Genomic DNA, 24,636 nt, shown 5'->3' with positions numbered 1-24,636 from the left:
TTAAACTTCATAACAGGTCCACGAATTTGTGAATTTAGTTTTTACTATTAGCTGATCATTTCAAAAGACATATGTTATAGGAATATTTTTCATACGATTTGACCAAATTATTTTTGTTATAGGAATATTTGGAATTATCTTCCTATTCTCTATTATTTGAATAATGTTTAGTTCTTAAAAAATATACAGTAATTTCCTGCTTATTTTTTGAGGAATTATTTTATTAATGTTGATTTTTAAGTGAAAATGTTAATATTTTGTATAACTGAATGGTTATAATTTATACAAATAATTATGATAAAAAGAATTAGAATATAATTATATTATATATATTAAATAGTTAAAACTTTGAATTATTATATTTCTATATAATTACGTTGTATTGTTCAAACACACTCATAATAATTAATATTAAACTAATAATGTTAATATATATTATTTTCATACACGGGTGATAAAATTTAATATATAAAAACATATATTTGTTCTTGTATTAGATGATATGCCTAAAGCATATTTATAGTATTGAAAACAATTGATTGAGATACTAATAAGAGTGTATAATGATAAAATATATTGTATTCATAAAATGAGAATTTAAATTCAAATCTTAATTTTTTTTTGCCAGGGGTAATAATTATAAATCTTAAATATAAACTATAATAATTAATTGATGTAAGATTCGGACATTTGATTCGAGCTACTTCTTCAAGCTATAAATAATAATAACAATAACAATAATCATTAATAATCCACAATGAACCTATCAACCCATTTTCCCTCTATCACACGTTCAAGCTAGTTTCACAACACACAGGGAAAGATGCAATGTATCAATTTCCATATTATGGAAGTTACCCTTCAGGCTACAAGTACAAGAACTTTAATCGTTCCTCGACTTTTTGCCGTCAGCAGCGTCGGCCTATCGCTCTTCCAACATACCGCGTTAGCTGATGAAGTCAGATCCAACATCCTCATCGGCATCAGCCACTTCGGAACCAAATCGATGCCAAGCTGCAGGGTTAGATATAACCTGCAAGAGTAAATATAACTTGGATTATAAATTGGTTTGATGCCAAAACACTATATTCTCCCATATGTTTTATTAACAGACCTTGTGATAAACAAATACATCATTCGTTTCGCTGCCGCAGCCAATGTACTCGTTATTTACCGTAAGACCCACGAAATTCTTCTCGTTGGTGCATGTGACCTTTAAACGTGCGCAACTGACACAATATAGAACACTCGGTCAGATGGTAACTACAAAGTCGCATGCCGTGTAACTTATATGGTAAACTTACAGGCAAATTTTCTTTTACATCCCATAAGCGCAGAGTGCTGTCAGTAGATGCAGAAGCCAATTCATTGTTGGACAAAAATTTCACATATGAAACAGCTTTCTTGTGTCCACCAAATACATACAGGGGTTGGCTGATATTTCTCAAGTCATAATAGTGAATGTGATGATCGGCGGAACCGACCTGCAAGAATTCAAAAACCTCAAACTTAAATAAACCCTTCTTTGTTCATGATCTTCTGAAATTTATGCAAGTATGTTTGTTAATGGAAAACAATAAAAAAAGTTGAATTTATTTAACCAAGGCATACCGCCACATGAACGCTGGATCCAGGATTGTACTTGACAGAACAAATGTTTGCTCAATTTAACCCTTTGATGCAGATATGTTAGTTTATTTTGGTAAGTGAAAGTGAGTGATGATAGGTTTGGAATTCGAATTGCTTTTCGTTTTTTCAGTTGCTCAATATCAGTACTTGGAATCATTTGTATTATATTTGATAATCTGTTTAATAAATCAAACAATGTCATCTCGAATTTTGAACGGTATTGACATAATAATCCTCGCGAAAATCTATAATTCCATATATACTTGATGTACACAGGTTAAAATTTATTATATACACTAAAATATACTCATGGATCTTCACAAAGACAACATATTCTATATAGCTTCAACCGCCGTCGACCCAGAACGTCGAGGCATACTGATCCGAAGTATAGATTATCCTTTGATTAGTAAGCGATTTTGAACTTCCTCTTTAAGTGTTATATGTCTTGATTTCTACCACATTTGCATGGATGCAAGTAACGTTGGCATTGTGATACTTCAACTTTTCCCATCCTAACAATACTTTTTTTAAAAAAAAATTAGCATGGAGTGATTACAAGAATAGTATATGTTCAAAATCATTCTTAATCTTCGACAATGCACTCACACTTGTAGACGGAACTGCTCGAACCCAAAACCTCAAAGAATAATAACACTCTCTTTAACCATTGAAGTTGCTTGATGAGTTCTCCGTCCTTAGAATATTTAGGTGTCGTGCCATCCGATTGCGAAATAAAAACTAGGATAGATAGCGACGTGTCTACACAAGGACAACATTGTTATTTTGATTAGCGAGCACGAGTCGAGCAAAATTTTAACGAGTTTAACGAACAGCGAATTGAGTAAAGTAAAAAAAATATTTTAATGAGCACATGTCAAACACTACTATACTCACAATTGACTTGCTCAATAAGCACCCTACTTAAGAGATACCCTAAGCTAAAGGTCTGAAAGTTCAAAGTTCTTTTTTGATTTAGAGTAGGACCGAATCTTAATTAATTAATAAGAAAAGTACCAGTTACAACTAAATTAATTAGCCATATGATACAAGAATATCCGTGGGGACCACGGTACAAGATTCATAAACAATGAAGCTCAGCGGATGACATATGAAAGCAACATGATATCATGCATTAACTGTAGCCAACATCATGCTTTTTTTTTTCTTCTAAATCAATGGCAGTAATATCTGGACATAATCGAACTATGAGAGGGACTGACTTGTCTAATTTAAAAAAAGAGACCTTTTAAGAATATAAACCCAAAAATTCAGAGGCAAAGCTTAATTTGGCTAAACTATGCTCATGCAGTCATGCTATGAATTTGTGCTTGTTTGCTCTACCCAACTCTCCTCTTAACATTGTCGTAACCGGTTTTCGTTCAGGTACTAATTTTTTATTTGGTAGGAAAAGTGATGTTAATAAATGGTTTTAAAATGTTTTGGGAGTCGCCATCGGCCTTTTGGGTCAGGTAGGCCGAATACATAAAAATTATCTTTTAAAAGAGTTTTTAAGAAAACATCAGTTAAAAGATAAACTGGTCTGCGTTTTAACAAAAAATTCGTTTTTTTTAATAATAAAAAATGATTCGTGGTCGATTACGTTTGGAGAAGGATTAGCACCCCCACAATGCCCAAAATTGGTACTTATTAATTATAAATTGTCTCTATTATTGAAAATTTAAAAATTCAAAAATATATTTAATTCATAATCTTGTTATTTCAAACTTATTAATATAATATATTAATATCTATATTTTTAAATAAGATATTTATTTAGAAATATCAGAAAATGACTTCTAGGTGCTTTAAGACAGCTCATTTCTTAATATTTAAAAAATAAATAAATAATAATAAAATATTTATCTAAAGATAATTAAAATATATATAATTTATAAAAGTAAGATAAAATATTTATTTATCTAAAAATATCAAAAAATAGACATCCAGTTGCTTTAAGACTGTCCTTTCTTAATATTGAAAAATAAATAAATATTAAAATATGATTTTTTAAAAAGTAATTTATGTAAAATTAAATTAGGATTTAATATATATATAAAGTAAAAGTAAGTAAATAAGTATTATTTATTATTATATATATTTATATGGCTATATAATAATAATAACAATAATATTTAAATATATAAAAATGTAAAATTAAGACATAAATAAACAATAATAAAATTAGAACTATATATTTAAAAGCAATAAAACTTTATAATAAATGAAAATATTTAAAATTAGTGACTAAATTATAATCTAATAAAATTAAATACCTAATTCATAATTAATTATTTAAAATTACAGGGATTAAACATATTATTTTACCCATTTATTAATTTGGTGACTAAAATAAAATTATATTAAATTAGTACATTAAATTAAAATAAATTAAAACATGTTGTTCGGGATTAAAATATTAAGTAACAAAATTACAAGGACTAAACATATTATTTATCCTAAAATATATAAATATTGGCATGGGCTAAATTATAAATTAATAAAATTAGAAGACCGAATTAAAACTTATTAAAATTGATTTCAGTGACTAAATCGTAAAGATTACAAACTATAAACACTGCGGACATAATTGGACGATCCGCTAAATTACGCATATACCCTTCATCAAAATGGCGTCGTTTTGATTAGGGTATATTAACCCTATAACCGGCCCTCTTGGGCAAATATTTCTCATTTCTTCCTTCTTTCTCTCTCTCTAAAAGAGAGAATTAAACATTCTCTCTCGCCTCTCTCTAAAACTGAGAGAGAGAACCGATCGGCAGCCGCGCTCTAGCGCCTGCCACCATCGCCTGCCACCGCCAACGGTGGCCGAAAATTTACAATTTACCCCAAATCAAAGCTCCAATTACCCTAAAGCCCGATCTAAGGTTATTTTGGCCTAAAAACTTACCAAACGTCGTAGATCTAGAATTGTTCCCTTCGACGGTTTGGTTCTCCGGTGGTTTGTGGGGGGTTCCGATGAACAGAGTAAGTTTATCTTCGTCTCTCTTTTTTTTTCTCTTATTTTTTCTCTTATTTGTATTGTTTGGTGCTTATTCTTGCTTGCTCTGTTTCCCCGTGTCCGTTGGTTGCTTCCTCCCCTTTTCTTCTCTGCATGAGATGGCCGTTTATAGGCCTCGTCAGTGTTTTCTTCGGACCAGTTAAAGGAATGGCACTCGGTGAGTCACCGAACTATAGCAACGTGGACAAGGCAGCTGGTTTCTGGAGGCTTCAGCGTGTCAGCAGGGCGTTGGATCACCCAGTGCTGGAAGCTGCTGGAAATGATGCGTGGAGGGGCTACTGGATGGAGGGGGCTGCTCGGGTAAAAATTTAGTGTCTACAAACATCATTGGGAAAAACCAACAGATTACCACAATAATTTCCGAATAAACACAAGGTTTTCATATTCGATCCTTGTCAGTCGTTCCTGATTATGTCTTTCATAATTTCAGAATCCAGGAGAAATTTCTTTCGAGATTTATCCACCTCAATCAGCTATAGGCCATACATTTACTCTGAAACTCTAACTAGAAATATCAGACTCATATATACCATTTCATTCAAAAACACAAAAACTAAGTCAAGTAAGCAGAATCAGTAAGTCATAAATGTAAATAATAGAGCTTACAGTTGCATACATGGACTCTTCCTCTTCAAACTTGTTCTGGAAAAGTCTTGCCTCTAAATTTTTAGGTACAAGGTTTCCCGGTCCGACCTTCCACTAGAGAAGAACGTCGTCTTTTTCCTTGGTTTTCTTAGAAACGGCGATATTTAAGCCCTCTGCACCACCACCATATGTAACTGAAACCTTGATAAATGAAATGAAATATTGAACTGAACTTGCATTATACTCAGTAATGACTATTTTCTATACAGTAGTGTGGTAAAGGCTATGACTCTTAACGAGGCTATATGTCACAAATGCAATGCTGATTAACCAGCATTCAACTTCTTGAAACCGACCAAAGATACTCATCTTTGTGTGCTTTGGAAGGGGAGACTTGAAAGATATGAGATCGCTGCAGAAGGTGCACATATAACTGGAATTTGAGACCTTATTTATGTTGGCACCATGGTACACTCATTCAGTTAACTCGGTAAACTATGGACCAAATGTACCTATGAAGCATCTAAGCATAGTGGCATTTAAGTTCCACTTCAATCTATAATGAAGCCCTAAGCTGAAATACCAAACGTAAAGAATGTATAAACAATATTCAGTGAAGGATATACGAGACGAAAATGAATGAATTTTGTACAACGGGTATTCAGCTTTACCAACGGTCACAAATTCAATTTCTTTATCCGTAGTCAAAAGGCAAATTTATCGGGGAAGAATGGTAGTTAGTTAAGATATTGATAAAACTACAATATTGATCCATTTTTTTATATATTTGGTCCCTGGAGAGATTCAGATTTGTTGTTGGTCCACAACTACCATTCCTGTGTCTCCTGCGGGAACCTTCCTTTCTTGCTTAGACCAACAGTTCACCATCTCTTTTTCTCTATCAAAGAAACCATCTTTTTTTAAGGAACAGAGAACCCCTTTGCTTTTCCCTGTTGAGTGACAATGGTTAATATGATAGTACTGAAGGTGGTGATGGTGATGGTTATAATGGCACCCGGCCTTGGACTGAAACGGATCGGAGCACAACCGCATCAGCACGTGGTCGGAGATGACCGTGGGTGGGACCCTTCCTCCGACATCGCTACTTGGTCCTCCGGTCGAAGCTTCAGGGTCGGAGACAAAATCTGTAAGTTGATATATGTTATGTATGTGATACGTATAAATGTGTTAAAAATTTAGTCTACAAGTTTCGAAGAATTTATATCATATTCATGTTAACATTTAACGTTCGGAGCTAGTAGATGGGTTGATGGATGGATACTTGAGGACTGTATCATATTCATTTAGTCTACATGTGTAATCAATATTGATACTTAGGATTAAATTAAAATATTTTGAAGTTTGGAACTACTTTAGAATTTTAACCATAAATTTGGAGTGTTTTGTGAATTAGCCTCCCCTTAAGCACTCTTCGTTTGTTATAAAGAAGAGTAAAAAGAATTATGGACGAAGAGCGGAGAAAGAAGAGAAAGATCGATTAGAATGGTTGTTTCTTGGCTAAAGTGTGTCAGGTCAGTGGTTAACGTGTCATGTTAATTTTCTGCCACCCACAGTAAAAATTGTTAAAATCATTTATAATAAATCAATAATATTAATAATAAAATCGTTAATTTTGAAACATCATTTGGAAAAATACAAATTTATTCAAACATGAGTGACAATTTCAGTAGTTTACCCTATTATAAATGTTTGTACAGGGTTCGCCTACTCTGCAGCACAGGAGAGCATCGTGGAGCTGAAGAGCGAGGATGAATACGAGTCGTGCGATGTGCAGAACCCCATAAGGATGTATTCGGACGGCTTAGAGAGCATCGAATTGGTTGAGGAAGGGATTCGGTACTTCGTTAGCAGCAAGCCTGAGAGCTGCAAAAGGGGTCTAAAGCTACACGTGGAGGTGATGCCTTTAGGGAACCCCGACACAGAAATACCCAAAATGGTGGCGTCAGAGAACTCCGTTTTGGCCGACGCCGTCGCGCCGACAACCCCTTCTGGATCGAAGCAGCTTTATGGGAACTTCATGTTGTTATTCATTGGGCTATGGCTCGGCACTTGTATAGCTATTTAGTTATGAGTTTTGGCTGTTTTCATCGTTTTTTTTTTGTGGGTAATGTTTGCCTTCAGCTTTGTAAGCATAAAGTCGACTTCATAATAGTAATAAATTTAAATTTTAGAGTTCGAATAGTTTTTGAGTATTCATATCATTTTGACTTTAGATTTTGAAAAATGACATTATAAAAACTTTTTATTTTACATCAAATTAATACCTTAGTTTTTTTGGTTCAATTTAATACTATAGCTCGAATTGAAAACAAGAAAACTAAAGATTTTTTTTTTATTTATCTACCGTTGTTAAAGACTATTGTGAAAATATAATCAAATATGTTCACAAACATTATTATTAATATTCTTTGTTTCTCTCTTCATCTTCGGATTTCTATCTAATGATCCGAGATGTAATCCTGGACGAGAAGAATAAAAATAAAAAAAACAAGAGTTCCTTGCTTCAATTTTAGAAAGAAAAAATAACCTCAGTGACCAAAAATCCTAGTTAATATACGATTTTGACCAATTTTTTTTGGATTTGCAAAAATGACCAACAAAATCGCAATGCGATCTCTAATTCGCATTGCGATCTCTACTATCGTAAATTCGCGTTGCGATAGTTGAACAAGGGGGACTCTCGCGCGCCGCCGCCGCCGTCCGTCTCGTCTCGGGTCGTGGTAATACGTGTCTTCGACATGTCCGCGCGGATACTATCTTTTTAGAGAAAATTCTTAAGAAACAAAATCTTTTTTTTTAACTATCACAACGAATTTTCGCAACGAATTTAGAAAATCGCAACGACAACTGTAGACTGTCGCAACGCGAAATGAAAAATCGCAACGCGATTTTCAACTATCGCAACGCGAATTTACGATAGTGGAGATCGCAATACGAATTAGAGATCGCATTGCAATTTTGTTAGTCATTTTCGTAAATTCAAAAAAAAAAAATTAAAATCGTATATTATCTGAGATTTTTAATCATTGAAGTTATTTTCTCTTTTAGAAATGGTATGAGAATTTAATCTATTCGACTGTAAAAACCGAAACGGAAAGAAAGGGATTCGAACCCTCGGTACGAATATCTCGCACAACGGATTGACAATCAAACGCTTTAGTCCACTCAGCAATCTCTCCTAATTGAGAAAAGATAATTACCATGTTACAAAACGCAATAAGAAATGCTCAAAAGAAGTCCTTTTTTACTTTGTTATATATAGATTCTTAATTTTATTATTATTATATAGATATATATTCATGAAAATATAATTAAATATGTCAGAAATCATTAAAAATCTATTGTGAATATTTAAAATAAAAGGATAGAGTGTAGACTCCGACATAATGGTAAGGGCACCTACGCCTACGTGAGAATGTTTTGGCGTTCGAAACTGGAAAACTCCAGGAAAATCCATGTAGGTATACAATGTCTCCAGGTACCGTCTTAAATTTCATATAGAAAGAAGCTTTGCTTACAATGATGATGGACCAGATACTCTTCTTTATCACCTCTTGTTTCTGGCTATCTTTGCCACTTGCAAAATCCATTTCCAGGAAGAGGAAGATACGTTTTTCCCTCTTAGTTGAAGAACAAAGCATAAGAAAATTTTATTAAAGTACAACTTTTAAACATTGTGATTGAATAATTACTTTTCTCTCAACACAACGTAGTTATTAGGTCCATTCGTCTTTTGTATCTTAGAAATTCGCCGCAGAATGTCTGCAAAAGCCTTCTTGTCCTGCATCGAAGAGATTTATCTACTCAAGTAACGAATGCGTAAAACAAATTACATATATCTCGAGGTGTTTTCTAGATTGATCTGTTTATCCAATGGGTCTATCTTGCCTTCTTGGTTATGCAGGACCCATTTCTACGATGCTAAAACTGTTTCGTTCTTCAGAGAATATGGATCCATAAAAACATAATAACTAAAGTAACTATACACATTTCTGATACCTATAATAAGTAGAGCTAAAAGATCAGGTGACAATAGATCAGGAAACACAGCAAATGATATTAAAACAAACAAAACAGGAAGGGCAAAAGGATTATAGAAGTATACCTCTGGAGTTTTTAGCCTAGCTTTAAATTTAGCCACAAGATCGGATGTTGTTACAGGTGCCTTTTGTAGTAACACGGCTCTGATTTCTTCTTCAGTTACAGGTCCAGCAGCTGATGCTGAACCTGCTTTCGAAGATGATCCACCTGCAGCTGATGTTGATCCAGATTTTGCAGAAGATGATGTACCTTTGGAAGGAACGCTTCCTTTGGAAGCAGTTGTATTTTCCTCTTTCACAGATGCTTTCGAGTCCTGCTCCTCAAAAAAGTACATAATAAGCTGACAATTAAAACATAATTCTTCTTAAAAATATCTACGTGTGCAAAGAGGCAAGATTAGGAGCTTTGGTAACATACATGTTCTGATTTAACCTTCTTCACAGGGATCCCATTAGATCCTTTTGTATCGTCACCACTGGCTTTTCTCTTTCCCTTCGATGACTTAGATGAAGCTGGGGTTCCCCGAGCAGAAGCTGCAGGTGCTGGTTTCACTGGACTGTTGTTAGCAGGTTCTTCTTTAGGTGCATCCTTCTGTTTAGGAGCTGGTACAGGATTAAAATTCATATCATCTTCCACCTGAAAAAGAAAATTAAAAATTATCGGCATAAGCATAATTGGAATAGACAGCACAGAAGATTCATGAAAAGTCAAGCGGAAACTAGTTAATTCTGTCTTACCAAAGAGGAGATCACACATGCATGATAACTACAGAAAATGATCAAGCAGAACGATGATATAAAATAAAGGCAAGATCAATAAATCGTGTTAGCTTTGTTAGGTAGAAATGTATTACAATAAGCTTATTAGGTATCCTAGAAGCTTACATCATCGTCGTCGTCGTCGTCGTCGTCGTCGTCATCTTCTGCATCTGATTCATTACGCCCACTAGCTTTGCCTAATAGCTTCTTCAACTCTTTCCCAGACTTACTCAGTCCTCCTCCTTCCTGCTCTTCATCCTCCTCATCTTCGTCCTGCAAGAAAACAGACAAACGTTTACCCAGTTCAAAGGAGGTCAAATTCTAGTCATGGCGTTGTTTGATAAATGATAAAATACCACCCCCATCAATAGAAGAAATTGTTTTAGTGGGAAGACAAATGCAACCAGATAGTAGCAGAACTTTGCTCTGGATACATACTAAACAATCCAAATGATTCTTATTTGCAGAAAACTCAGTGAAAGTAAGATCAGTCTATCACCAAAGGTAAGCAAACTCTAAAACCTAAAAAAAATGTAATAAAATGTATATTATACAATTTCTAGAAACTGGAAATTTATATTTATCTTTTTTGCATTCTTCTGCAAAATGAGGGAGCTTCTTTTAGGTTTCTATAAGATGGTCTCACAATTACTTCTGATTATTAAAATACCGCATTCCTGTTAACCCACCGTTATGAAAAAGATCTATGCATCAGTCTTTGAATAGAGAAAAATAAAAATAAAAATTTAGGTTGAACGATGTCCCATCCAGTACAAACTAAAAAGTTGCTAAGGTCTGAAGTTAAGTTTATTATCTTGGTGAACTTATGAGGTTTAAAACTACTTTTATATGAGACAAACAAGATCCTAAGAACGCAATGCTAGTCTAAGCTTGCAAGTTTGATAAACGTGACAAAAATACCTCCTTGATTTCCGGAGGAGCAGGAACTTCAGGAGCCAAATCCCTTTCCTCCGGATCATTACCAACAGCTTCATCATCATCAGTGAATATTTCTTCATGCTCCCAATCGTCACCTAAACAAAATGCATGTTAATGAACCACAAATTCTAGTAAAAAGGGACAATCTAGAGACCTTCAGTGTTAGATGTGTGTTTATGTGCATGCATGTGCGCAATATCAAGAAAAGTATTAGCATATGCCTTCAGGTAGCTATGTTATTGAAATTATATTTTGGGAAGAAAATATGTTCAGATGAATCCCATCCATAAAGTACATACAGCAAAGCCTCAAACCTGACAGTACAAATATGCATTTGAGGGAAAGCCACATCCCAAAGATATAGAAATAGGTGTCACCCCTTATCTCAATAGGTATTTTATACTAATTCTATGTTAATTTCATTAATAACAGACCAATTAAAACGCGAGCATTATAAAAGCTCACCCTTCTCAATATCGTCATCATCCATATCAAGATCACCTCCCCTTGGACCTTCTTCATCATCATCACCACTTTTTTTGTTGAGTCCAAGCCTATTCTTCCTGGCTACTTCCTCTTCTTCATCTTCTTCTCCTCTATCTGATACATGGCCTTCCTCCTCCTCACCAGCTGACTTTTTACGTCCCTTCCCCCCAGCAGCAGTACTCTCTTTTTCATCAATCTTCTCCACTTCACCAAATGCAGCAGCACCATTATTTGCAGCTTTCATCATCCATCTCTCATATCCATCTGCCGTCTTCCTCCTGTTCTTCATTTTTTCTTCCGCTTCTTCCAGTGTAAGTTGTTTATATTGTGCAACCTTGTTAAAATTGTACCTGTCAAAGAGTACCAGAATTTTCAGAAAAGGCATCTAAAAATATTCAAATATACCGATATTTTTACTGCAAAGTGCATTGAGTGGAGGAAACAGTGATGAGCAGTAAAAACAAATAATAATATAAGTCACCCGTACCAAGAACCAGCTGGAATAGCTACAAATTCCTTTCCTTGCATCATAAGCAGGTAATAAGTTGCAGACTGTGAACCTTCACGCTGACCTTGATACTGAGCCTGACCTGTTTCATCCTCCAATAACCAAGGCTTGTTCTTATATTTCTCCTAAAAAAATACGAGCCAACAAAAATAATGATGGTCAGCATCAAAGTAAATATGGCCACCATTGAACCAATCCAAGCAAAAGGAAAAACTTCCCTCCTTAGAATATGAAAATTTTACTTGCTATATTCTTTGTAATTATCAATTTTGGTTGTGAACACAGCTAAACAATGCTTCAGTCTACATTTTGCTCCTATTTTTACAGCAATTATATTGCATGCCAACATTAAAAATATTACGGGTCTACCTCTTAAGTCCAAAAAGAATTCCATAAAATTTTCTTTAAACACACACTCACCAATGTTCTCAACCTTTTTGTGTTTTTAAAGAATTGGAGTATGCAGGCACTATATAATTTAGTTATCCCGTTTAAAAGTGAAAGCTAAAGAGCATGCAAGCAACAGCTGAAAAAGGATAAATCTAATACCCGCATAGCATCGCTAAGTTGGCGTCCTTGTAACCCATCCTTTTGCATAGACCATCTGTTCTCAGCATTTTTCTTCTTTGAAAAATTGGGCAACCCAGTCATAAACCTACCAATAAAGTAGGTCTTGTCGGTGCTAGGACTTGCTCTAACGTTGTATTCCTAAAATCCAATCAACATAAATCCAAAAAATTACGTTTAAGAATTAACCCATACACTATAAAACCATTATCGGAACATCAATAGAGTAAAAAGACGTGAAGATTGGAAAACGAACTCGAATCAAGCGGGTGACAATGGCGCCACATTCGAAGCATTTGCCTTGGTTCTCGGCCATGGTTTTGCCACAAGAGACGCAAAGGGTCATGTGCTTGCAGTTACTGCCGTACAAATCTTGGGAAGATCCGCAGCCGCTGCATGTTGGCTTCAGCATCAGATCAAAAGACATCTTCGTTCCCTCCTTCCTTCGCCTCCAATAGAGCTCTAGGGTTTTAAGCGAATGTTGCAAAAGCAAAATTTGAACAACAACGAGATTACACGCGCTGCTCTTCCGCTGGTTGTAATTGAAATCTTTTGAGAGATTTAAGAGATTGAAATTTCAATCGATGAAGCGAAGCAGGAAAAAATTTGATTTTGGGAGATATAAAGGGAAAAATCTTGTTGCGTTTTCCTAACGATAATCGCAGCGTACACGTGTCCTTTTACTTAACAATAATCGCAGCTTACACGTGTCCGTTTACGTAACGATAATCGTAGCGTACACGTGTTTCTTGAACCAAACGGGCCTAAAGGTAACGTATATAAACTGTCTCTCATTATGAGAAATAGTATTATTGAGTTATTAAATTATTAAAAATTATTAAATGATCGTATAATTATTTATATATTTTATATTTAATATTTTTATTTAAAAGATTATAATAATTTGAAATTGATTGAACATATGATAGTCGTTTAAGATTTTAATATCAGATCTTATTATATTATAGTCAATATGTTAATGTATAAATTAAATTGTGGTTAATTTTTTAATAATAAATAATAAATTTAAAACATATAAATAATCTTATGATATTTTATAATTTTTAATAGTATGAATATTTTATAATAATTTTTAATAATAAAAAACTTAATAGAATAATACCTCGTAATCGAAGATTAGTTGTGTACTTTTCCTATTATGAAATAAAGAGATTTAAATTTAAAAAGGCAAATTGGAACTATAACGAGCCACAATTACCGACAAGCTACCTACGATTTGCGACCATCGGCAGAGCAAAAATGGAAGCACAATGGAGAGACAAGAAGCTTTACCCTCTACTGGGCATACTTTTACTTTCAATCTTTCTCTACTTCAACTTGGCGATAATCCCATCACTTTCCCAATTCTATGGCAATCCCAGATGGGTTTTGTATCTGCAAACTGCACCCATTTCATCATCGTCAACGATGGCGCCTCCGCAGAGAACCAGTCAACGCTCTACGTCAACGGCTGGAACTCTTATTGGCTAATGCAGGAGAGCGTGTGGGCTGGTCCGTCGAGGTCGAGGGTGTCGAAGATGCTCAAGAGAGGGGCGGAAATGGGGTTGACTGTTTGCAGAACTTGGGCTTTCAACGACTGCCATGGGCCTAATGCCTTGCAGATATCTCCCGGTGTCTTTAACGAAAGAGTCTTTCGGGTGAGTTTATAATCCCGTTAGCTTATTTATAGAATACCCTTTTGTTTATTTTGTTTAATTTTTGTTATATTGCATTGAATTGTGATAGGGATTGGATTATGTGATTGTTGAAGCAAGGAAACATGGGATTAGGTTGATACTGAGTTTGGTGAATAATTTAAATAACTTTGGTGGGAAAGCTCAGTATGTGAGATGGGCACAAGAAGCTGGAAGTAATGTTTCTTCTTCAACCGATTCATTTTTTTCAGACCCAATAATTAAAGATTACTACAAGGCTTATGTCAAGGTACTTTACCACGGCCCTTGGCTATATTCTTCAAAGCTCTTATAAGATAAATGCACCGTAGTGAATTGAAGGGTAGCTTGATGTTAATTGAGATCGAGTCATGGAATCTGTTCTTTAGAAGAAATTAGCCTTAGGTGAAACTAAGGTTGAGTCCTTGGCATTTATAACTTTCTATCCGATAGGTCAAGTAAGAAGATAATGGTATGAACACTGTCAGCAGTGGAAGCACTTGGAAAGAAAGTGACCTGCAAGAATTGTTCTATGAATGTCCACTACGTTAGGTCAACTGAAATATTTGATTGGAGGATAAGAAAGTTATCGACTTTACACACGACAGTCAACATGTGTGCTTCTTGTTTGGCTGCAACAATCAATCCAATCAACTGTGGATTTTTTATGTGCATTTTACAGGCTATTTTACAAGAAAGAATTCCTTGAGTGGTGTTAAGTATGTTGATGAACCATCAATATTTGCTTGGGAGCTGATGAATGAGCCTCGGTGTGCATCCAATTCGTCTGCTCACATTCTTCAGGTGAACTAATAGAACATGCTGTTTTGTTATTGTGTTACCATGTGTTTCTGATCTTCTGGCCTGAAGACCTGATGAATAGTTCAGACTTAGAGACTTCTTCATTGTCCTTTCTTATCTCTAAAAATTAGTAGTGTTACTATTTCTGTTATGTTAAATATTTTGATATCTATAGAGCTTGAGAATTTTCTGCACTTTCTTATTATTGTTTTCTTAGGCCGGAATTTCCGTATTCTAAATTTATATATTTGTGTGTGATTCACAGCTGTTTTTTTTTCTTTCTAATTTCTGCTTTATTAATAATATTCCATGGAATACAGGCATGGCTTACTGAGATGGCTGCTTTCGTCAAGAGTCTGGATCAAAAACATTACTGTTGGACTTGAAGGCTTTTATGGCCTCAATACAACTAAGGGACTGGAAGTAAATCCTGGGGAATGGGCAGCCTCACTTGGATCGGAATTTATACGGAACTCGGCAATTAAGAACATTGACTTTGCTTCAGTTCATGCTTACCCTGATAGCTGGTTGTTAAATTTTACTTTCAGTATGTTATGATAATGTCTTATGAATATCATGTCACAATTGTCTGAAAATGTTTTCTAAGTTACCAGCCACGATTGCTATCCATTATCTGATTCGGTCTACTTAGGCCAATGGAAAAAATGATTATGCCTTATAACCAAATTTCAACCCTGTGGACAAAAAATATCATGTCTGTAGAAGTTGATCAGAGCATGGTTCTTGCATTTGAACTATTTCTACATCTTAGATGCATAGCTGACGGTGATGGATGAAAATGGTGTCATAGACCACCAAAGTGCTTATTTCATTTATCATTTTTATCTTCTATTCTATTTATAAATGTCAACATTGATCACTTTATGACTTATGATGCTTTTGTTTTGTTGTAGGATTCCCCATCATGATATGGTAGCAAAGGCTCGTTTTCTTTCCCAGTGGGTAGATGCTCATATTAGTGACGGGGATCGGTTGCTTAAAAAATCGGTTCTCTTCACAGAAGTTGGATCCTTGGTGCATGCAAACAATCAAGGAGTAGCTGACAAGGATATTCTTCTAAAGACTGTGTATGATAAAATCTATGAGTCGGCAAAGAAGAGACAAGCCGGGGCAGGGGCCTTAATTTGGCAATTTCTAGTCGAAGGAGTGGAGGGATACGGTGATAGATTTTCCTTTGTAGCATGGGATAATCCATCCACCTACAAACTGATACTAAAGCAATCATGTAGGCTTCAAAGCATTTTCGGGAAGAGCATCCGGAAACTCAATAATGACCTATGCTCGAGTCAACAGCCTTGACAACAGTTGATTGAAGGTTAGGAATTGAAACATTTAGATTCATTCATTCAAGCAATATGTGTGTAGAAAATCGATTCTTTGCTAGTTAGTTGCCATGCTTACCTGATGTTTTTGAGCAGCTACTTGTTTCCCCTTGAAAATACTTCTGTAAAGTGTGTAAATAATGCATCTTCAATACACCATCTGCCATTCATAGTCTTTGTACAACATTATATAATTCGAAATAATATATTACCACCAAACGACGTCTACCGAACTCCAATTGTAATGAACAATTTTCTCAGAAAACTCACAATAATTTTCCCCTAGAATCTTTGAACCTGGAAAGAACAGTAACGTTCTTTACAAACTTGCTTAGAACCATGTACTCTTCAAGCGTCCTCTCATCAGCACTGCACAGTAGAAGTGGTGGGAAGAAGAGCCAGAAGCCCATAAACAAAACGAATCCAACCGGCGCAGAAACCACCCTAGGGAACCGCCACTTCCCCCAACCGCCTTTGTCACAGCAATCTCTGGTGTCAAACACACTCCATGGAAAAGAAAGAACCACGTGGTTTCCTGTGTCGGCCATATCAGTCCCGTGTAATAGAAAATCAGCTCGTTCATCACGCTCGATACGACAAAAGTCCTGAAAACAGTGGGAATCGGAGCCCACTTACGACTGACGATACATGCAGCCATGTCATGTGCAGGCCCGTACACCGTCGATAATAGAATACTCGTCGCCATAATGTTCCATCTCCTGCCCCAGACATCTTGCAGTGAGGTGGAAAGTTACGGTTCGTTGAACTGTTTCTCCAGCTAGAGACCCAGCATGGCTCGAGCCATGGGTGCCACCAATGCTAGGACTATATCCCGAACATACATGTGAAAAGAATATAGAACAACATGATTGTGGGGTAGGCATACATACGAAGCAACAAGGCAAAAAGTAGAATCTTGATTGCATAGTTTGTGATTGCTTGCTGGCCATTTTGTGCATTTAGAGGCGGGTTTTGTTGGATTTTGATGGACAACCAAGCAATAGCAAGAAAGGCAGGTAAAGAGGGAGATTGGCGATAAAGGGCCCTTTCCAAAGGCGAAAAACAAGAACTTGAAGCTAGAAAGTCAAGTGATGTAGAAAGCAACGATGCTTCCGAGATGTAGGGAAAGATATATTGAGTGGAATATTGCATCTGCAATTCATATTCTATGTATATGTTTATATAGTTCAGAAATAATCAGATTTAAACAGAATGGAACGATGTTTTTGTTGTTTCCATTACAAGCTCTTTTGGGACTGCTTTGGTTTATTCTATTTCATAGGAAACGCACTACAATCTTTGAAACTTGAAAGTGCTGAAGGTTAATGCAGTAACATTCTTAAGAAACGTACCTAGAACCGCATACTCTTCAAGCGCCCTCTCATTGATCTTGCACTGTAGAAGCGGTGGGAAGAAGAGCCAGGAGGCGGTTATTACGAGGAATCCGATCGTCAACGGTGTAGAAACCACCCTTGGCAATAACCACTTCCCAAATACCTTCTTCAGCACAACCTCTACCGTCAACCATGCACCATGGACGGGAAAGAACCACGTGATTTCCCACGTCGGCTGTTCACGTGCCAGGTAGTAAAAAATCAGCTCATGCAAGATGCCCGACACGAAAAAAGTCCCAAAAACCGCGGGAAGTGGAGCCCATCTACGATCAATGAAACGTGCAGCCGTGTTACGGATAGGTTCATACACTGTTGCTTGTAGAATGCTCGTTGTCATCATGTTCCATCTCCTGCCCCAGAAATCTTGCATTGAGGTGGAAAGGTACGGTTCATTGAACTGTTTCTCTAGCTCGAGACCCAACAGGGCTCGAGCCATGGTTGCGGCCAGTGCTAGGACTGTCTCCAGGAGAACATACATGTGAAAAGAATATAGAGCCAATATGATTGTGAGGTGGATATGGTCACTGTAGTCATATATACGAAGCAACAAGGCAAAAAGCAGAATCTTGACAGCATAGTTTGTGATCGTTTGATGGCCATTTTGTGCATTTAAAGGCGGGTTTTGTCGGATTTTGATTGGCAAACAAGCAATAACAAGAAAGATAGGTAAAGAGAGAGACGGGGATGACAAAGGGCCTTTTCCGAAGGCGAAGAGCAAGAGCTTGAAGCTAGCAAGCCAAGTGATGAAGAAAGAAGTGACGAATCCGAGATGTACGGAGAAGATTTCGAGCGGAATGTAAAGAAATAGGCAAATAACTGGTAGAAAACAAAGAAGCCTTGCAGTTCCTTTAGGGATGATCTTGGTTTTACCTATGGAGTAACAGTAATATAGAGAAAAGATGGTGTAGAGCCAAAGGTTGATGAAGTTGTTCATCTCTTTCTCTGCTATTATGCTTGATTAACAAACTAAAATGGTTCATAATCCCTTTTAGTAGGATTAAGAGATCATTTATAACAATCATATTTACCCGTTAAGCATTTAATTTTTGGAGTGTTAAAGTTGGCAGTGGCACAGATTAAGCAAAATGGATTTCCTTGCACGCTTGGGTTTAACCATAATCAAAGCTTGATTGAATCCCATACGATAGTGGAAAGTGAAACCACAAAAACACAGAGGGATTTGCGTACAGCATGCCATCCATCGATATCAGTTGATAGAATATCCCATCTTACTGTTGTTCGAATATCTGCATATAGGCTTCAGAAAATGCGACCATTTGAAGGAGTGTTTCAGAAACACTATGAAAAAAAATGCCAAGGGAAAAATTCTAACCAATTTAAAATTCGTCATAACTCACCTATGTAAATAAATTATTTCTTCACAAAATTGTGACTTGGTTATAGTTTTCGGCTTAATTATTTTTCCATTATAAATTTTGTTTATTTTAATAAAAATATATATATTAATTTAATTTGTGATAAAACAATTATTCCGTCCAAAATAAAAAAATAACTACTTCACATCACATTTAACTTACAACTACCCATCTCCATTTTCAATCCCTATACATAAATATTAATCATATCTAATTAAAACTTATTAATTATCTCAACCCTAAAACCAAGTATAAACAATTACTATTTTAACAAAATTTTCAATCCTCTCATTTCCATTGCAGTTTGTCATCCCCTACGACCAGAAATCCTGTCCCCCTATTTGTTCCCCTTCAATACTTTTCGTACACGTGTCAGTTCTACCTTTTCAGTAAAACTCATGTAAAAAGGAATTATTTCTTTCCTATTTTACTTCAGCTTCTACTTCCAAATCAGCTCATGCAAGATGCCCGAAACGAAAAATGTCCCTAAAACAGGAGGAAGTGGAGCCCATCTACGATCAATGAAACGGGCAGCCATGTTACGGACAGGTTCATACACTGTTGCTTGCAGAATGCTCGTTGCCATAATGTTCCATCTCCTGCCCCATAAATCTTGCATTCAGGTGGAAAGGTACGGTTCGTTGAACTGTTTCTCTAGCTCGAGACCCAACAGGGCTCGAGCCATGGTTGCCAACAGTGCTAGGACAATATCCATGAAAACATAAACGTGAAAAGAATATAGAACCAACATGACTGTGAGGTGGATATGGTCGCTGTAGTCATATAAGCCAAGCAACAAGACAAAGTAGAATCATGATTGCATAGTTTGTGATTGTTTGATGGCCATTTCGTGCATTTAAAGACAGGTTTTGTCGGATTTTGATGGGCAAACAAGCTATAGCAAGAAAGGTAGGTAAAGGGCCTTTGCCGAAAGCGAAAAGCAAGAGCTTGTAGCTAGCAAGCCAAGTGATGAAGAAAGCAACGATGCATCTGAGATGTACGGTGGAAAATTCAAGTGGAATGTAAAGAAATAGGCAAACAACTGGTAGAAAACAAAGAAGCCTTGCAGCTGCTTTAGGGATGACCTTGGTTTTAACTATGGAGTAACAGTAGCATTGAGAAAAGAAGATGTAGTGCCAAAGGTTGATGTAGTTAATCATCTCTTTCTCTGAGATTATGTTTGCTTATCAAACTAAAATGGTTCATAATCTCATTTAATTGGACTAAGAGAACATTTATAATAATCTTGCCGAGTATCTACCCATTAAACATTTAAATTTTAGCGTGTTAAAGTTGGCAGTGGCACAACTGTATGTATCTTTTTGTTTAGTAATAAATCTTCGGGCACTCTTTTCCTCCTTCCCATGACCATTGAGGTTTTAGGAGCTTGATGGTTATGAAGGGGATTTTTAATGCGGCCCTATTCTTATAAAAAAAAAAAGTTGGCAGTGGCACACATTAGGCAAAACGAATTTCCTTGCACGCTTGGGTTTAACCATAATTAAAGCTTGATTAAAAACTGGGATCAGCAATTTCTTAGTTCTCACCAAAATATAAAAATAGAAAGGGATTTGTAACCTTATACAGCATCGCTATCAGTTGATCGAATATCCCATCCTACTGTTGCTGTTCGAATATCTGCATATAGGCTTCAGATAATGCGACCATCTGAGGGAGTGTTTCAGAAACATGGAGATCTTGCATCTCATACCTGTGAAATGTAGATTTGGATGCATCATTCACTCTTTGTAGAATTTCAGTCGCTAAATGAGAAAAAAAAAGAAAGTTACCATAGTTCTTCCGATTTCCGCTGTACAAAGATCCTGTAGAACCCTTCATCAGGCTTACCGTCATGAACGATGTTAGCAATTAAATCATACTTGGTACGTATTTTTTGGTTCTCTTTGGTTGGTGCAGGCAGAGGAATGTAGTCCTTCAACTCGAGGTTTTTCACAGGAAAGTTCACTGCAAAAGAGAAACATTAAGGTGGTATAAAGTAACAAAAACCTGGTCCAAACCAAACCAGATACTGGGTGATCTAACTCTAACACATCCAAGAACAAAAAAAACTCACCCAATGTTGGGTTCTTTTCTCTGAAGAAATTATTCTTAGTAAACCGGCGCACGTGAAGTATCAAGTATTGTGGCAATTTGGTGACTCGATATCTCATCCTTGCTGGAGGACGAACAGTAGTCGTTACTGTCTCACCATCAAACTTCTTCAGTATATTAAACAAAGGAACCTAAAACAATATTCATAAATGAAATTAATTTAGACGCATTAAAAGCATCACATATAACTTCCCCGGTCGGATGCCAGAATGGAAGGGGAAAATGCCCACAAAGCATGAAAAATACCTGAGGTATTATATTTTTCTCCATTACATCTTTGAAAAGTGGTGGTTCTGGCAAATCCAATCCAAGCATCAGAAAGGACATTCTGTATGTTTCAGTCGCAACATTGTTATTATTCTCAATTGCACCATCCATAATCTTTATAGCTCCGTTCTGGTCCTCACCACTTTCTTTCTTCTCACTGATAGCTTTGCCCTGAGTTTCTTTCACAACCTCCAGTTCCCCCTATTAATATCAATGTGTAAAATAAGCACAAAAACTTCTGCTAAACATGAAATAACGAGTGCAAGGTTTTAATTAGAACCTGAAAGCACTTATGGATGATACTGCTACTTTTCTTTGAACTTCTAAGATCTGCATGCAGTGTGTTAAGAAGCCAAGACATGAATTCAACTGGTTCACTCTGCACACCTATACGAAACCGTTTTTTACTGGCTTTCATAACTGCCTGTAGAAACTCATGAGGGCTCACCTGTTGAAACAAGAGATTTGGAAAAACATAAATCCAATGTGTTCCAGAACAATAATCTTGCAATCATAAAAGTATGATCTAACCTGTCCTTTAAAGTTTCGAGCATGCCAAATCTTTCTGGTGAGTTCCCCAAATCGATGAACAAGTTGAGATCTAGAGTGCTTGTAATTCTCAGGGATAAGGAAGAAGTTTCTTAAGGGGGTAACTCTCATTAAAGATTGAATGGTGACATTGACAAAATCGGTCTTTTGAATATTATTCAGCCCCACCTGAAGATTAGCACAAAAAGGAGGTCATATTAACACAAAATGGAATTTTTTAAAAAACTTATCATAAATGAGCGCCCTTCAATTTGAGAAGAGAGGTTATTACCATCCCTGGGAGGTAATCAGAACCATCAAGTGCCCTAGACCATTGCTTGTTCTTGTCAAGTTGCTCAAGTTGTTCTCTCGAAAACCTGCAAATATGGAGCCCAACCAAAACAAGGAAAAAAGTGTAAGGGCTTTGAAGTCTAGACATTTTTTTACCATAGGAAAAATGAAAAACTGAAAGCAAACAATTTGCAAATATCAACTAGTAAAAGTTAATGTAAATAATTTAACTTTTGAGCTAAAAGCTCTAATGGGGGGAAAAGAAACTTTTTGGATAATCCACAGAAAAGTACAAGCACATTCTGCATACAAGCTAGATATCCAAAAGTTATATAACGCCCAATGCAATCAAGTGAAATATGAGCAAACCTTGGGTTTAGAACATAGCGTATATCGTCCAAAGATGGGTCATTAATTTCATACCCATCAGGGAGACAGTACACCTTCTCTGTTCGAAGATTGATGTAGACATGATGCCCAGCTTCTAGACTATGAGTATATGCATGGGATTTCTTCCCTCTTCCTTGGAAATACTTCCCACAGACCAGGCATGCATAAACATTCAAATTCGACAAAGAGACCGAACAAAACTTCTCAAAATCAAAATCCAGCACCTGTAAAACAGAATACAATAAGTAATTGGAAAATTACAGTCATTCAAATTTTAGCAATTAAAATTAAGTTATTTACCTGGCGATTAACAGTATCAAGGTAAGGGCAGTCTCTACGCACTTCAACCTGGCGATTTGGCCTCCGAAGAATTGATCCTTGCCCAAGTGGATCATCATCATCTTCTTCTTCCTCTTCACTTTCAACTCTTTTACCATCTTCTTCTCCACCGCCAGTGGGATTCAATGCCCTCCTTTCATCATCATCATCATTATAAGGAACAAGTGGCCCTTCAGCAGGTGAAGATGGTGAATCCACAACCCTCTGTCGTTTCAAGTCCCGTTCCCCGTCTACACTATCACTATATTCCCTTTTTGCTTTCATCTTTCCTCCTTCACTCTCGGTTTCTGCTCTTAAAACAGAGTAGCTTACATCAATTAAAATAAAATCGCCTATAATCTTCAACAGCAATTGTTTACATAAAATAAAAGATACAAAAAACTATTCATTTAGATGCTGAGGAAGAAAAAAGCAAAACTCGCAGCCAACTATCTAGGGTTCTTATTGAGTACCCCAAAAAGATCATAGCAGCAAAACAAAGAAATTAGAAAGTTCCTTTACTCTTTTCTTCTCTAATTCGTATTTTATTGAAACGAGAGCGATATTCAACCGTCCAATCAATAAATGCGTTAAAGGGGAGATGGGTTAAGGAGATTAAACCATGGGTATCAAGGTTTCTCAAGCAAAATAATATCAGCAACGAAAACATACCATATTATAAATTTCATTTTTTAACAAAAAAAAACTATAAGAAGTGAGTTCGACGATGAACCTGAAAGAGATTTTCTACTTAAAGGGAAAAAAAGCTCGAGTTAAATCATTCACTGCGAATTGTTTCCGGTCTGCGACTATTCAAGGACACGACGACAGGAGAAAAGAGTAACTTAGTTTCGGGTACCGAACTTCAAAGGCGGTAAGATCCGGCGTTCAGCGAACCTTAGATTATCCAATCCACAACCCTAAAATACAGATTAGGCGGAAGGTGTTAGAAGCTTAGACCTGTTTGAAATTGGGCTTCAATTTGTGCTTCATCTGTTTGTTTAGGGATTGGATTTTGGGCACCTCTAAAATCTCAATCCAAATAGATTGTTTAAAATTATAAATAAAAGTAGTTCGGTTTGAACTAAATTCGGGTTAAATAGATTTTTTTTTTCAAATTAATTTTTCTAGTCCAATATTTTTTCTATTTAAATTCTCTTTAATTTCTGACTAACTTTTGGACTTGGGACGTGTAACCCGACTCATAATATGCTCTAACTTCATCCAAATGAAACCATTTGAAAAGAAAAAGAAGAGAAACAAAGCAAAACTTGTTCATTGTGACAACAAAAAAGAAAGGTAAAGGTGATGCTGTGTCTCAACTTCATCTTCCACAGTGAAAGTGAAAGGGCAAAACAAAAACATGCAATTATGGAACGAACCCATCATTAAAGTTTCAACTTTTCAATGTCTGGTTCAACTCCAATTACAGTTATATAAAGCTTTAACCAACATAATACAACATTAGCATTGTAGTGATTCAACTCAGAACGAAGGTCAAGACATGCTTCATTCCTACTGAGTCAATGTCTAACTGCAACTCGTATTTCATTGCCATTCTTTACGTGTGTCAAAACTGTAGTTGAT

The 24,636-nt window shown here is 36.0% G+C and overlaps 5 protein-coding genes and 3 pseudogenes across 6 annotated transcripts; 2 read left to right on the top strand and 6 right to left on the bottom strand.

The window, feature by feature from the left end:
- Positions 1-5: 5 nt before the first annotated feature.
- On the bottom strand, positions 6-24,045 carry LOC120217593 (U4/U6.U5 tri-snRNP-associated protein 2-like). Of its 2 annotated transcripts, XM_039214680.1 has the most exons (12): positions 23,783-24,045; positions 23,032-23,357; positions 22,711-22,955; positions 22,343-22,427; positions 22,054-22,239; positions 21,803-21,970; positions 21,502-21,723; positions 21,218-21,386; positions 20,934-21,108; positions 20,738-20,854; positions 9,628-9,634; positions 6-16 (listed from the first exon to the last, which is right to left on the bottom strand). In XM_039214680.1, exons 2-10 carry the CDS (start codon positions 23,332-23,334, stop codon positions 20,761-20,763), a joined length of 1,647 nt encoding a protein of 548 aa, XP_039070611.1. In that variant the 5' UTR covers positions 23,335-23,357; positions 23,783-24,045; the 3' UTR covers positions 6-16; positions 9,628-9,634; positions 20,738-20,760. The 2 variants fall into 2 exon arrangements, with proteins under 2 accessions (XP_039070611.1, XP_039070610.1); XM_039214679.1 differs by lacking the exons at positions 6-16; positions 9,628-9,634 and having other exon boundaries at positions 20,605-20,854.
- LOC120217345 (E3 ubiquitin-protein ligase COP1-like) lies at positions 962-1,786 on the bottom strand. The gene is made up of 5 exons (XM_039214487.1): positions 1,777-1,786; positions 1,612-1,661; positions 1,305-1,484; positions 1,115-1,229; positions 962-1,033 (listed from the first exon to the last, which is right to left on the bottom strand). The coding sequence occupies exons 1-4, from the start codon at positions 1,784-1,786 to the stop codon at positions 1,167-1,169; spliced, it is 303 nt and encodes a 100-aa protein (XP_039070418.1). The 3' UTR covers positions 962-1,033; positions 1,115-1,166.
- LOC120217595 (uclacyanin 1-like) lies at positions 6,165-7,337 on the top strand. The gene is made up of 2 exons (XM_039214681.1): positions 6,165-6,383; positions 6,955-7,337. The coding sequence occupies exons 1-2, from the start codon at positions 6,200-6,202 to the stop codon at positions 7,320-7,322; spliced, it is 552 nt and encodes a 183-aa protein (XP_039070612.1). The 5' UTR covers positions 6,165-6,199; the 3' UTR covers positions 7,323-7,337.
- On the bottom strand, positions 8,718-13,095 carry LOC120217592 (transcription initiation factor IIF subunit alpha-like). The gene is made up of 9 exons (XM_039214678.1): positions 12,813-13,095; positions 12,539-12,697; positions 11,969-12,114; positions 11,461-11,831; positions 10,978-11,090; positions 10,183-10,329; positions 9,716-9,934; positions 9,363-9,611; positions 8,718-9,038 (listed from the first exon to the last, which is right to left on the bottom strand). The coding sequence occupies exons 1-9, from the start codon at positions 12,981-12,983 to the stop codon at positions 8,946-8,948; spliced, it is 1,668 nt and encodes a 555-aa protein (XP_039070609.1). The 5' UTR covers positions 12,984-13,095; the 3' UTR covers positions 8,718-8,945.
- LOC120217344 lies at positions 13,782-16,508 on the top strand (annotated as a pseudogene).
- Positions 16,640-17,532, bottom strand: LOC120217343 (annotated as a pseudogene).
- Positions 17,554-18,969, bottom strand: LOC120217342 (acyl-CoA--sterol O-acyltransferase 1-like). The gene is made up of 2 exons (XM_039214486.1): positions 18,956-18,969; positions 17,554-18,720 (listed from the first exon to the last, which is right to left on the bottom strand). The coding sequence occupies exons 1-2, from the start codon at positions 18,967-18,969 to the stop codon at positions 17,664-17,666; spliced, it is 1,071 nt and encodes a 356-aa protein (XP_039070417.1). The 3' UTR covers positions 17,554-17,663.
- Positions 19,545-20,303, bottom strand: LOC120217341 (annotated as a pseudogene).
- Positions 24,046-24,636: the final 591 nt, after the last annotated feature.

This window comes from Hibiscus syriacus, unplaced genomic scaffold (genome assembly GCF_006381635.1).
Source record: "Hibiscus syriacus cultivar Baekdansim isolate YM2019G1 unplaced genomic scaffold, ASM638163v2 tig00110187_pilon, whole genome shotgun sequence".
NCBI lineage: Eukaryota > Viridiplantae > Streptophyta > Magnoliopsida > Malvales > Malvaceae > Hibiscus > Hibiscus syriacus.
This window is presented reverse-complemented; position numbering and strand designations above follow the sequence as displayed.

What these genes read in the sequence shown, in the direction of transcription:
- LOC120217595 (XM_039214681.1), top strand. Translation starts at nt 6,200, where the DNA reads ATGGTTAATATGATAGTACTGAAGGTGGTGATGGTGATGGTTATAATG. An exon ending in CAGGGTCGGAGACAAAATCT is followed by an intron (nt 6,384 to 6,954) that starts GTAAGTTGATAT and finishes ATGTTTGTACAG; the next exon opens with GGTTCGCCTACTCTGCAGCA.
- LOC120217592 (XM_039214678.1), bottom strand. Translation starts at nt 12,983, where the DNA reads ATGTCTTTTGATCTGATGCTGAAGCCAACATGCAGCGGCTGCGGATCT. An exon ending in TTGTCACCCGCTTGATTCGA is followed by an intron (nt 12,698 to 12,812) that starts GTTCGTTTTCCA and finishes ATTGGATTTTAG; the next exon opens with GAATACAACGTTAGAGCAAG. An exon ending in GCTATTCCAGCTGGTTCTTG is followed by an intron (nt 11,832 to 11,968) that starts GTACGGGTGACT and finishes ACTCTTTGACAG; the next exon opens with GTACAATTTTAACAAGGTTG.
- LOC120217593 (XM_039214680.1), bottom strand. Translation starts at nt 23,334, where the DNA reads ATGAAAGCAAAAAGGGAATATAGTGATAGTGTAGACGGGGAACGGGAC. An exon ending in CGCTATGTTCTAAACCCAAG is followed by an intron (nt 22,428 to 22,710) that starts GTTTGCTCATAT and finishes CCATATTTGCAG; the next exon opens with GTTTTCGAGAGAACAACTTG. An exon ending in TCATCCATAAGTGCTTTCAG is followed by an intron (nt 21,724 to 21,802) that starts GTTCTAATTAAA and finishes TGATATTAATAG; the next exon opens with GGGGAACTGGAGGTTGTGAA.
- LOC120217345 (XM_039214487.1), bottom strand. An exon ending in GATCCAGCGTTCATGTGGCG is followed by an intron (nt 1,485 to 1,611) that starts GTATGCCTTGGT and finishes GAATTCTTGCAG; the next exon opens with GTCGGTTCCGCCGATCATCA. An exon ending in ATGTAAAAGAAAATTTGCCT is followed by an intron (nt 1,230 to 1,304) that starts GTAAGTTTACCA and finishes ATATTGTGTCAG; the next exon opens with TTGCGCACGTTTAAAGGTCA.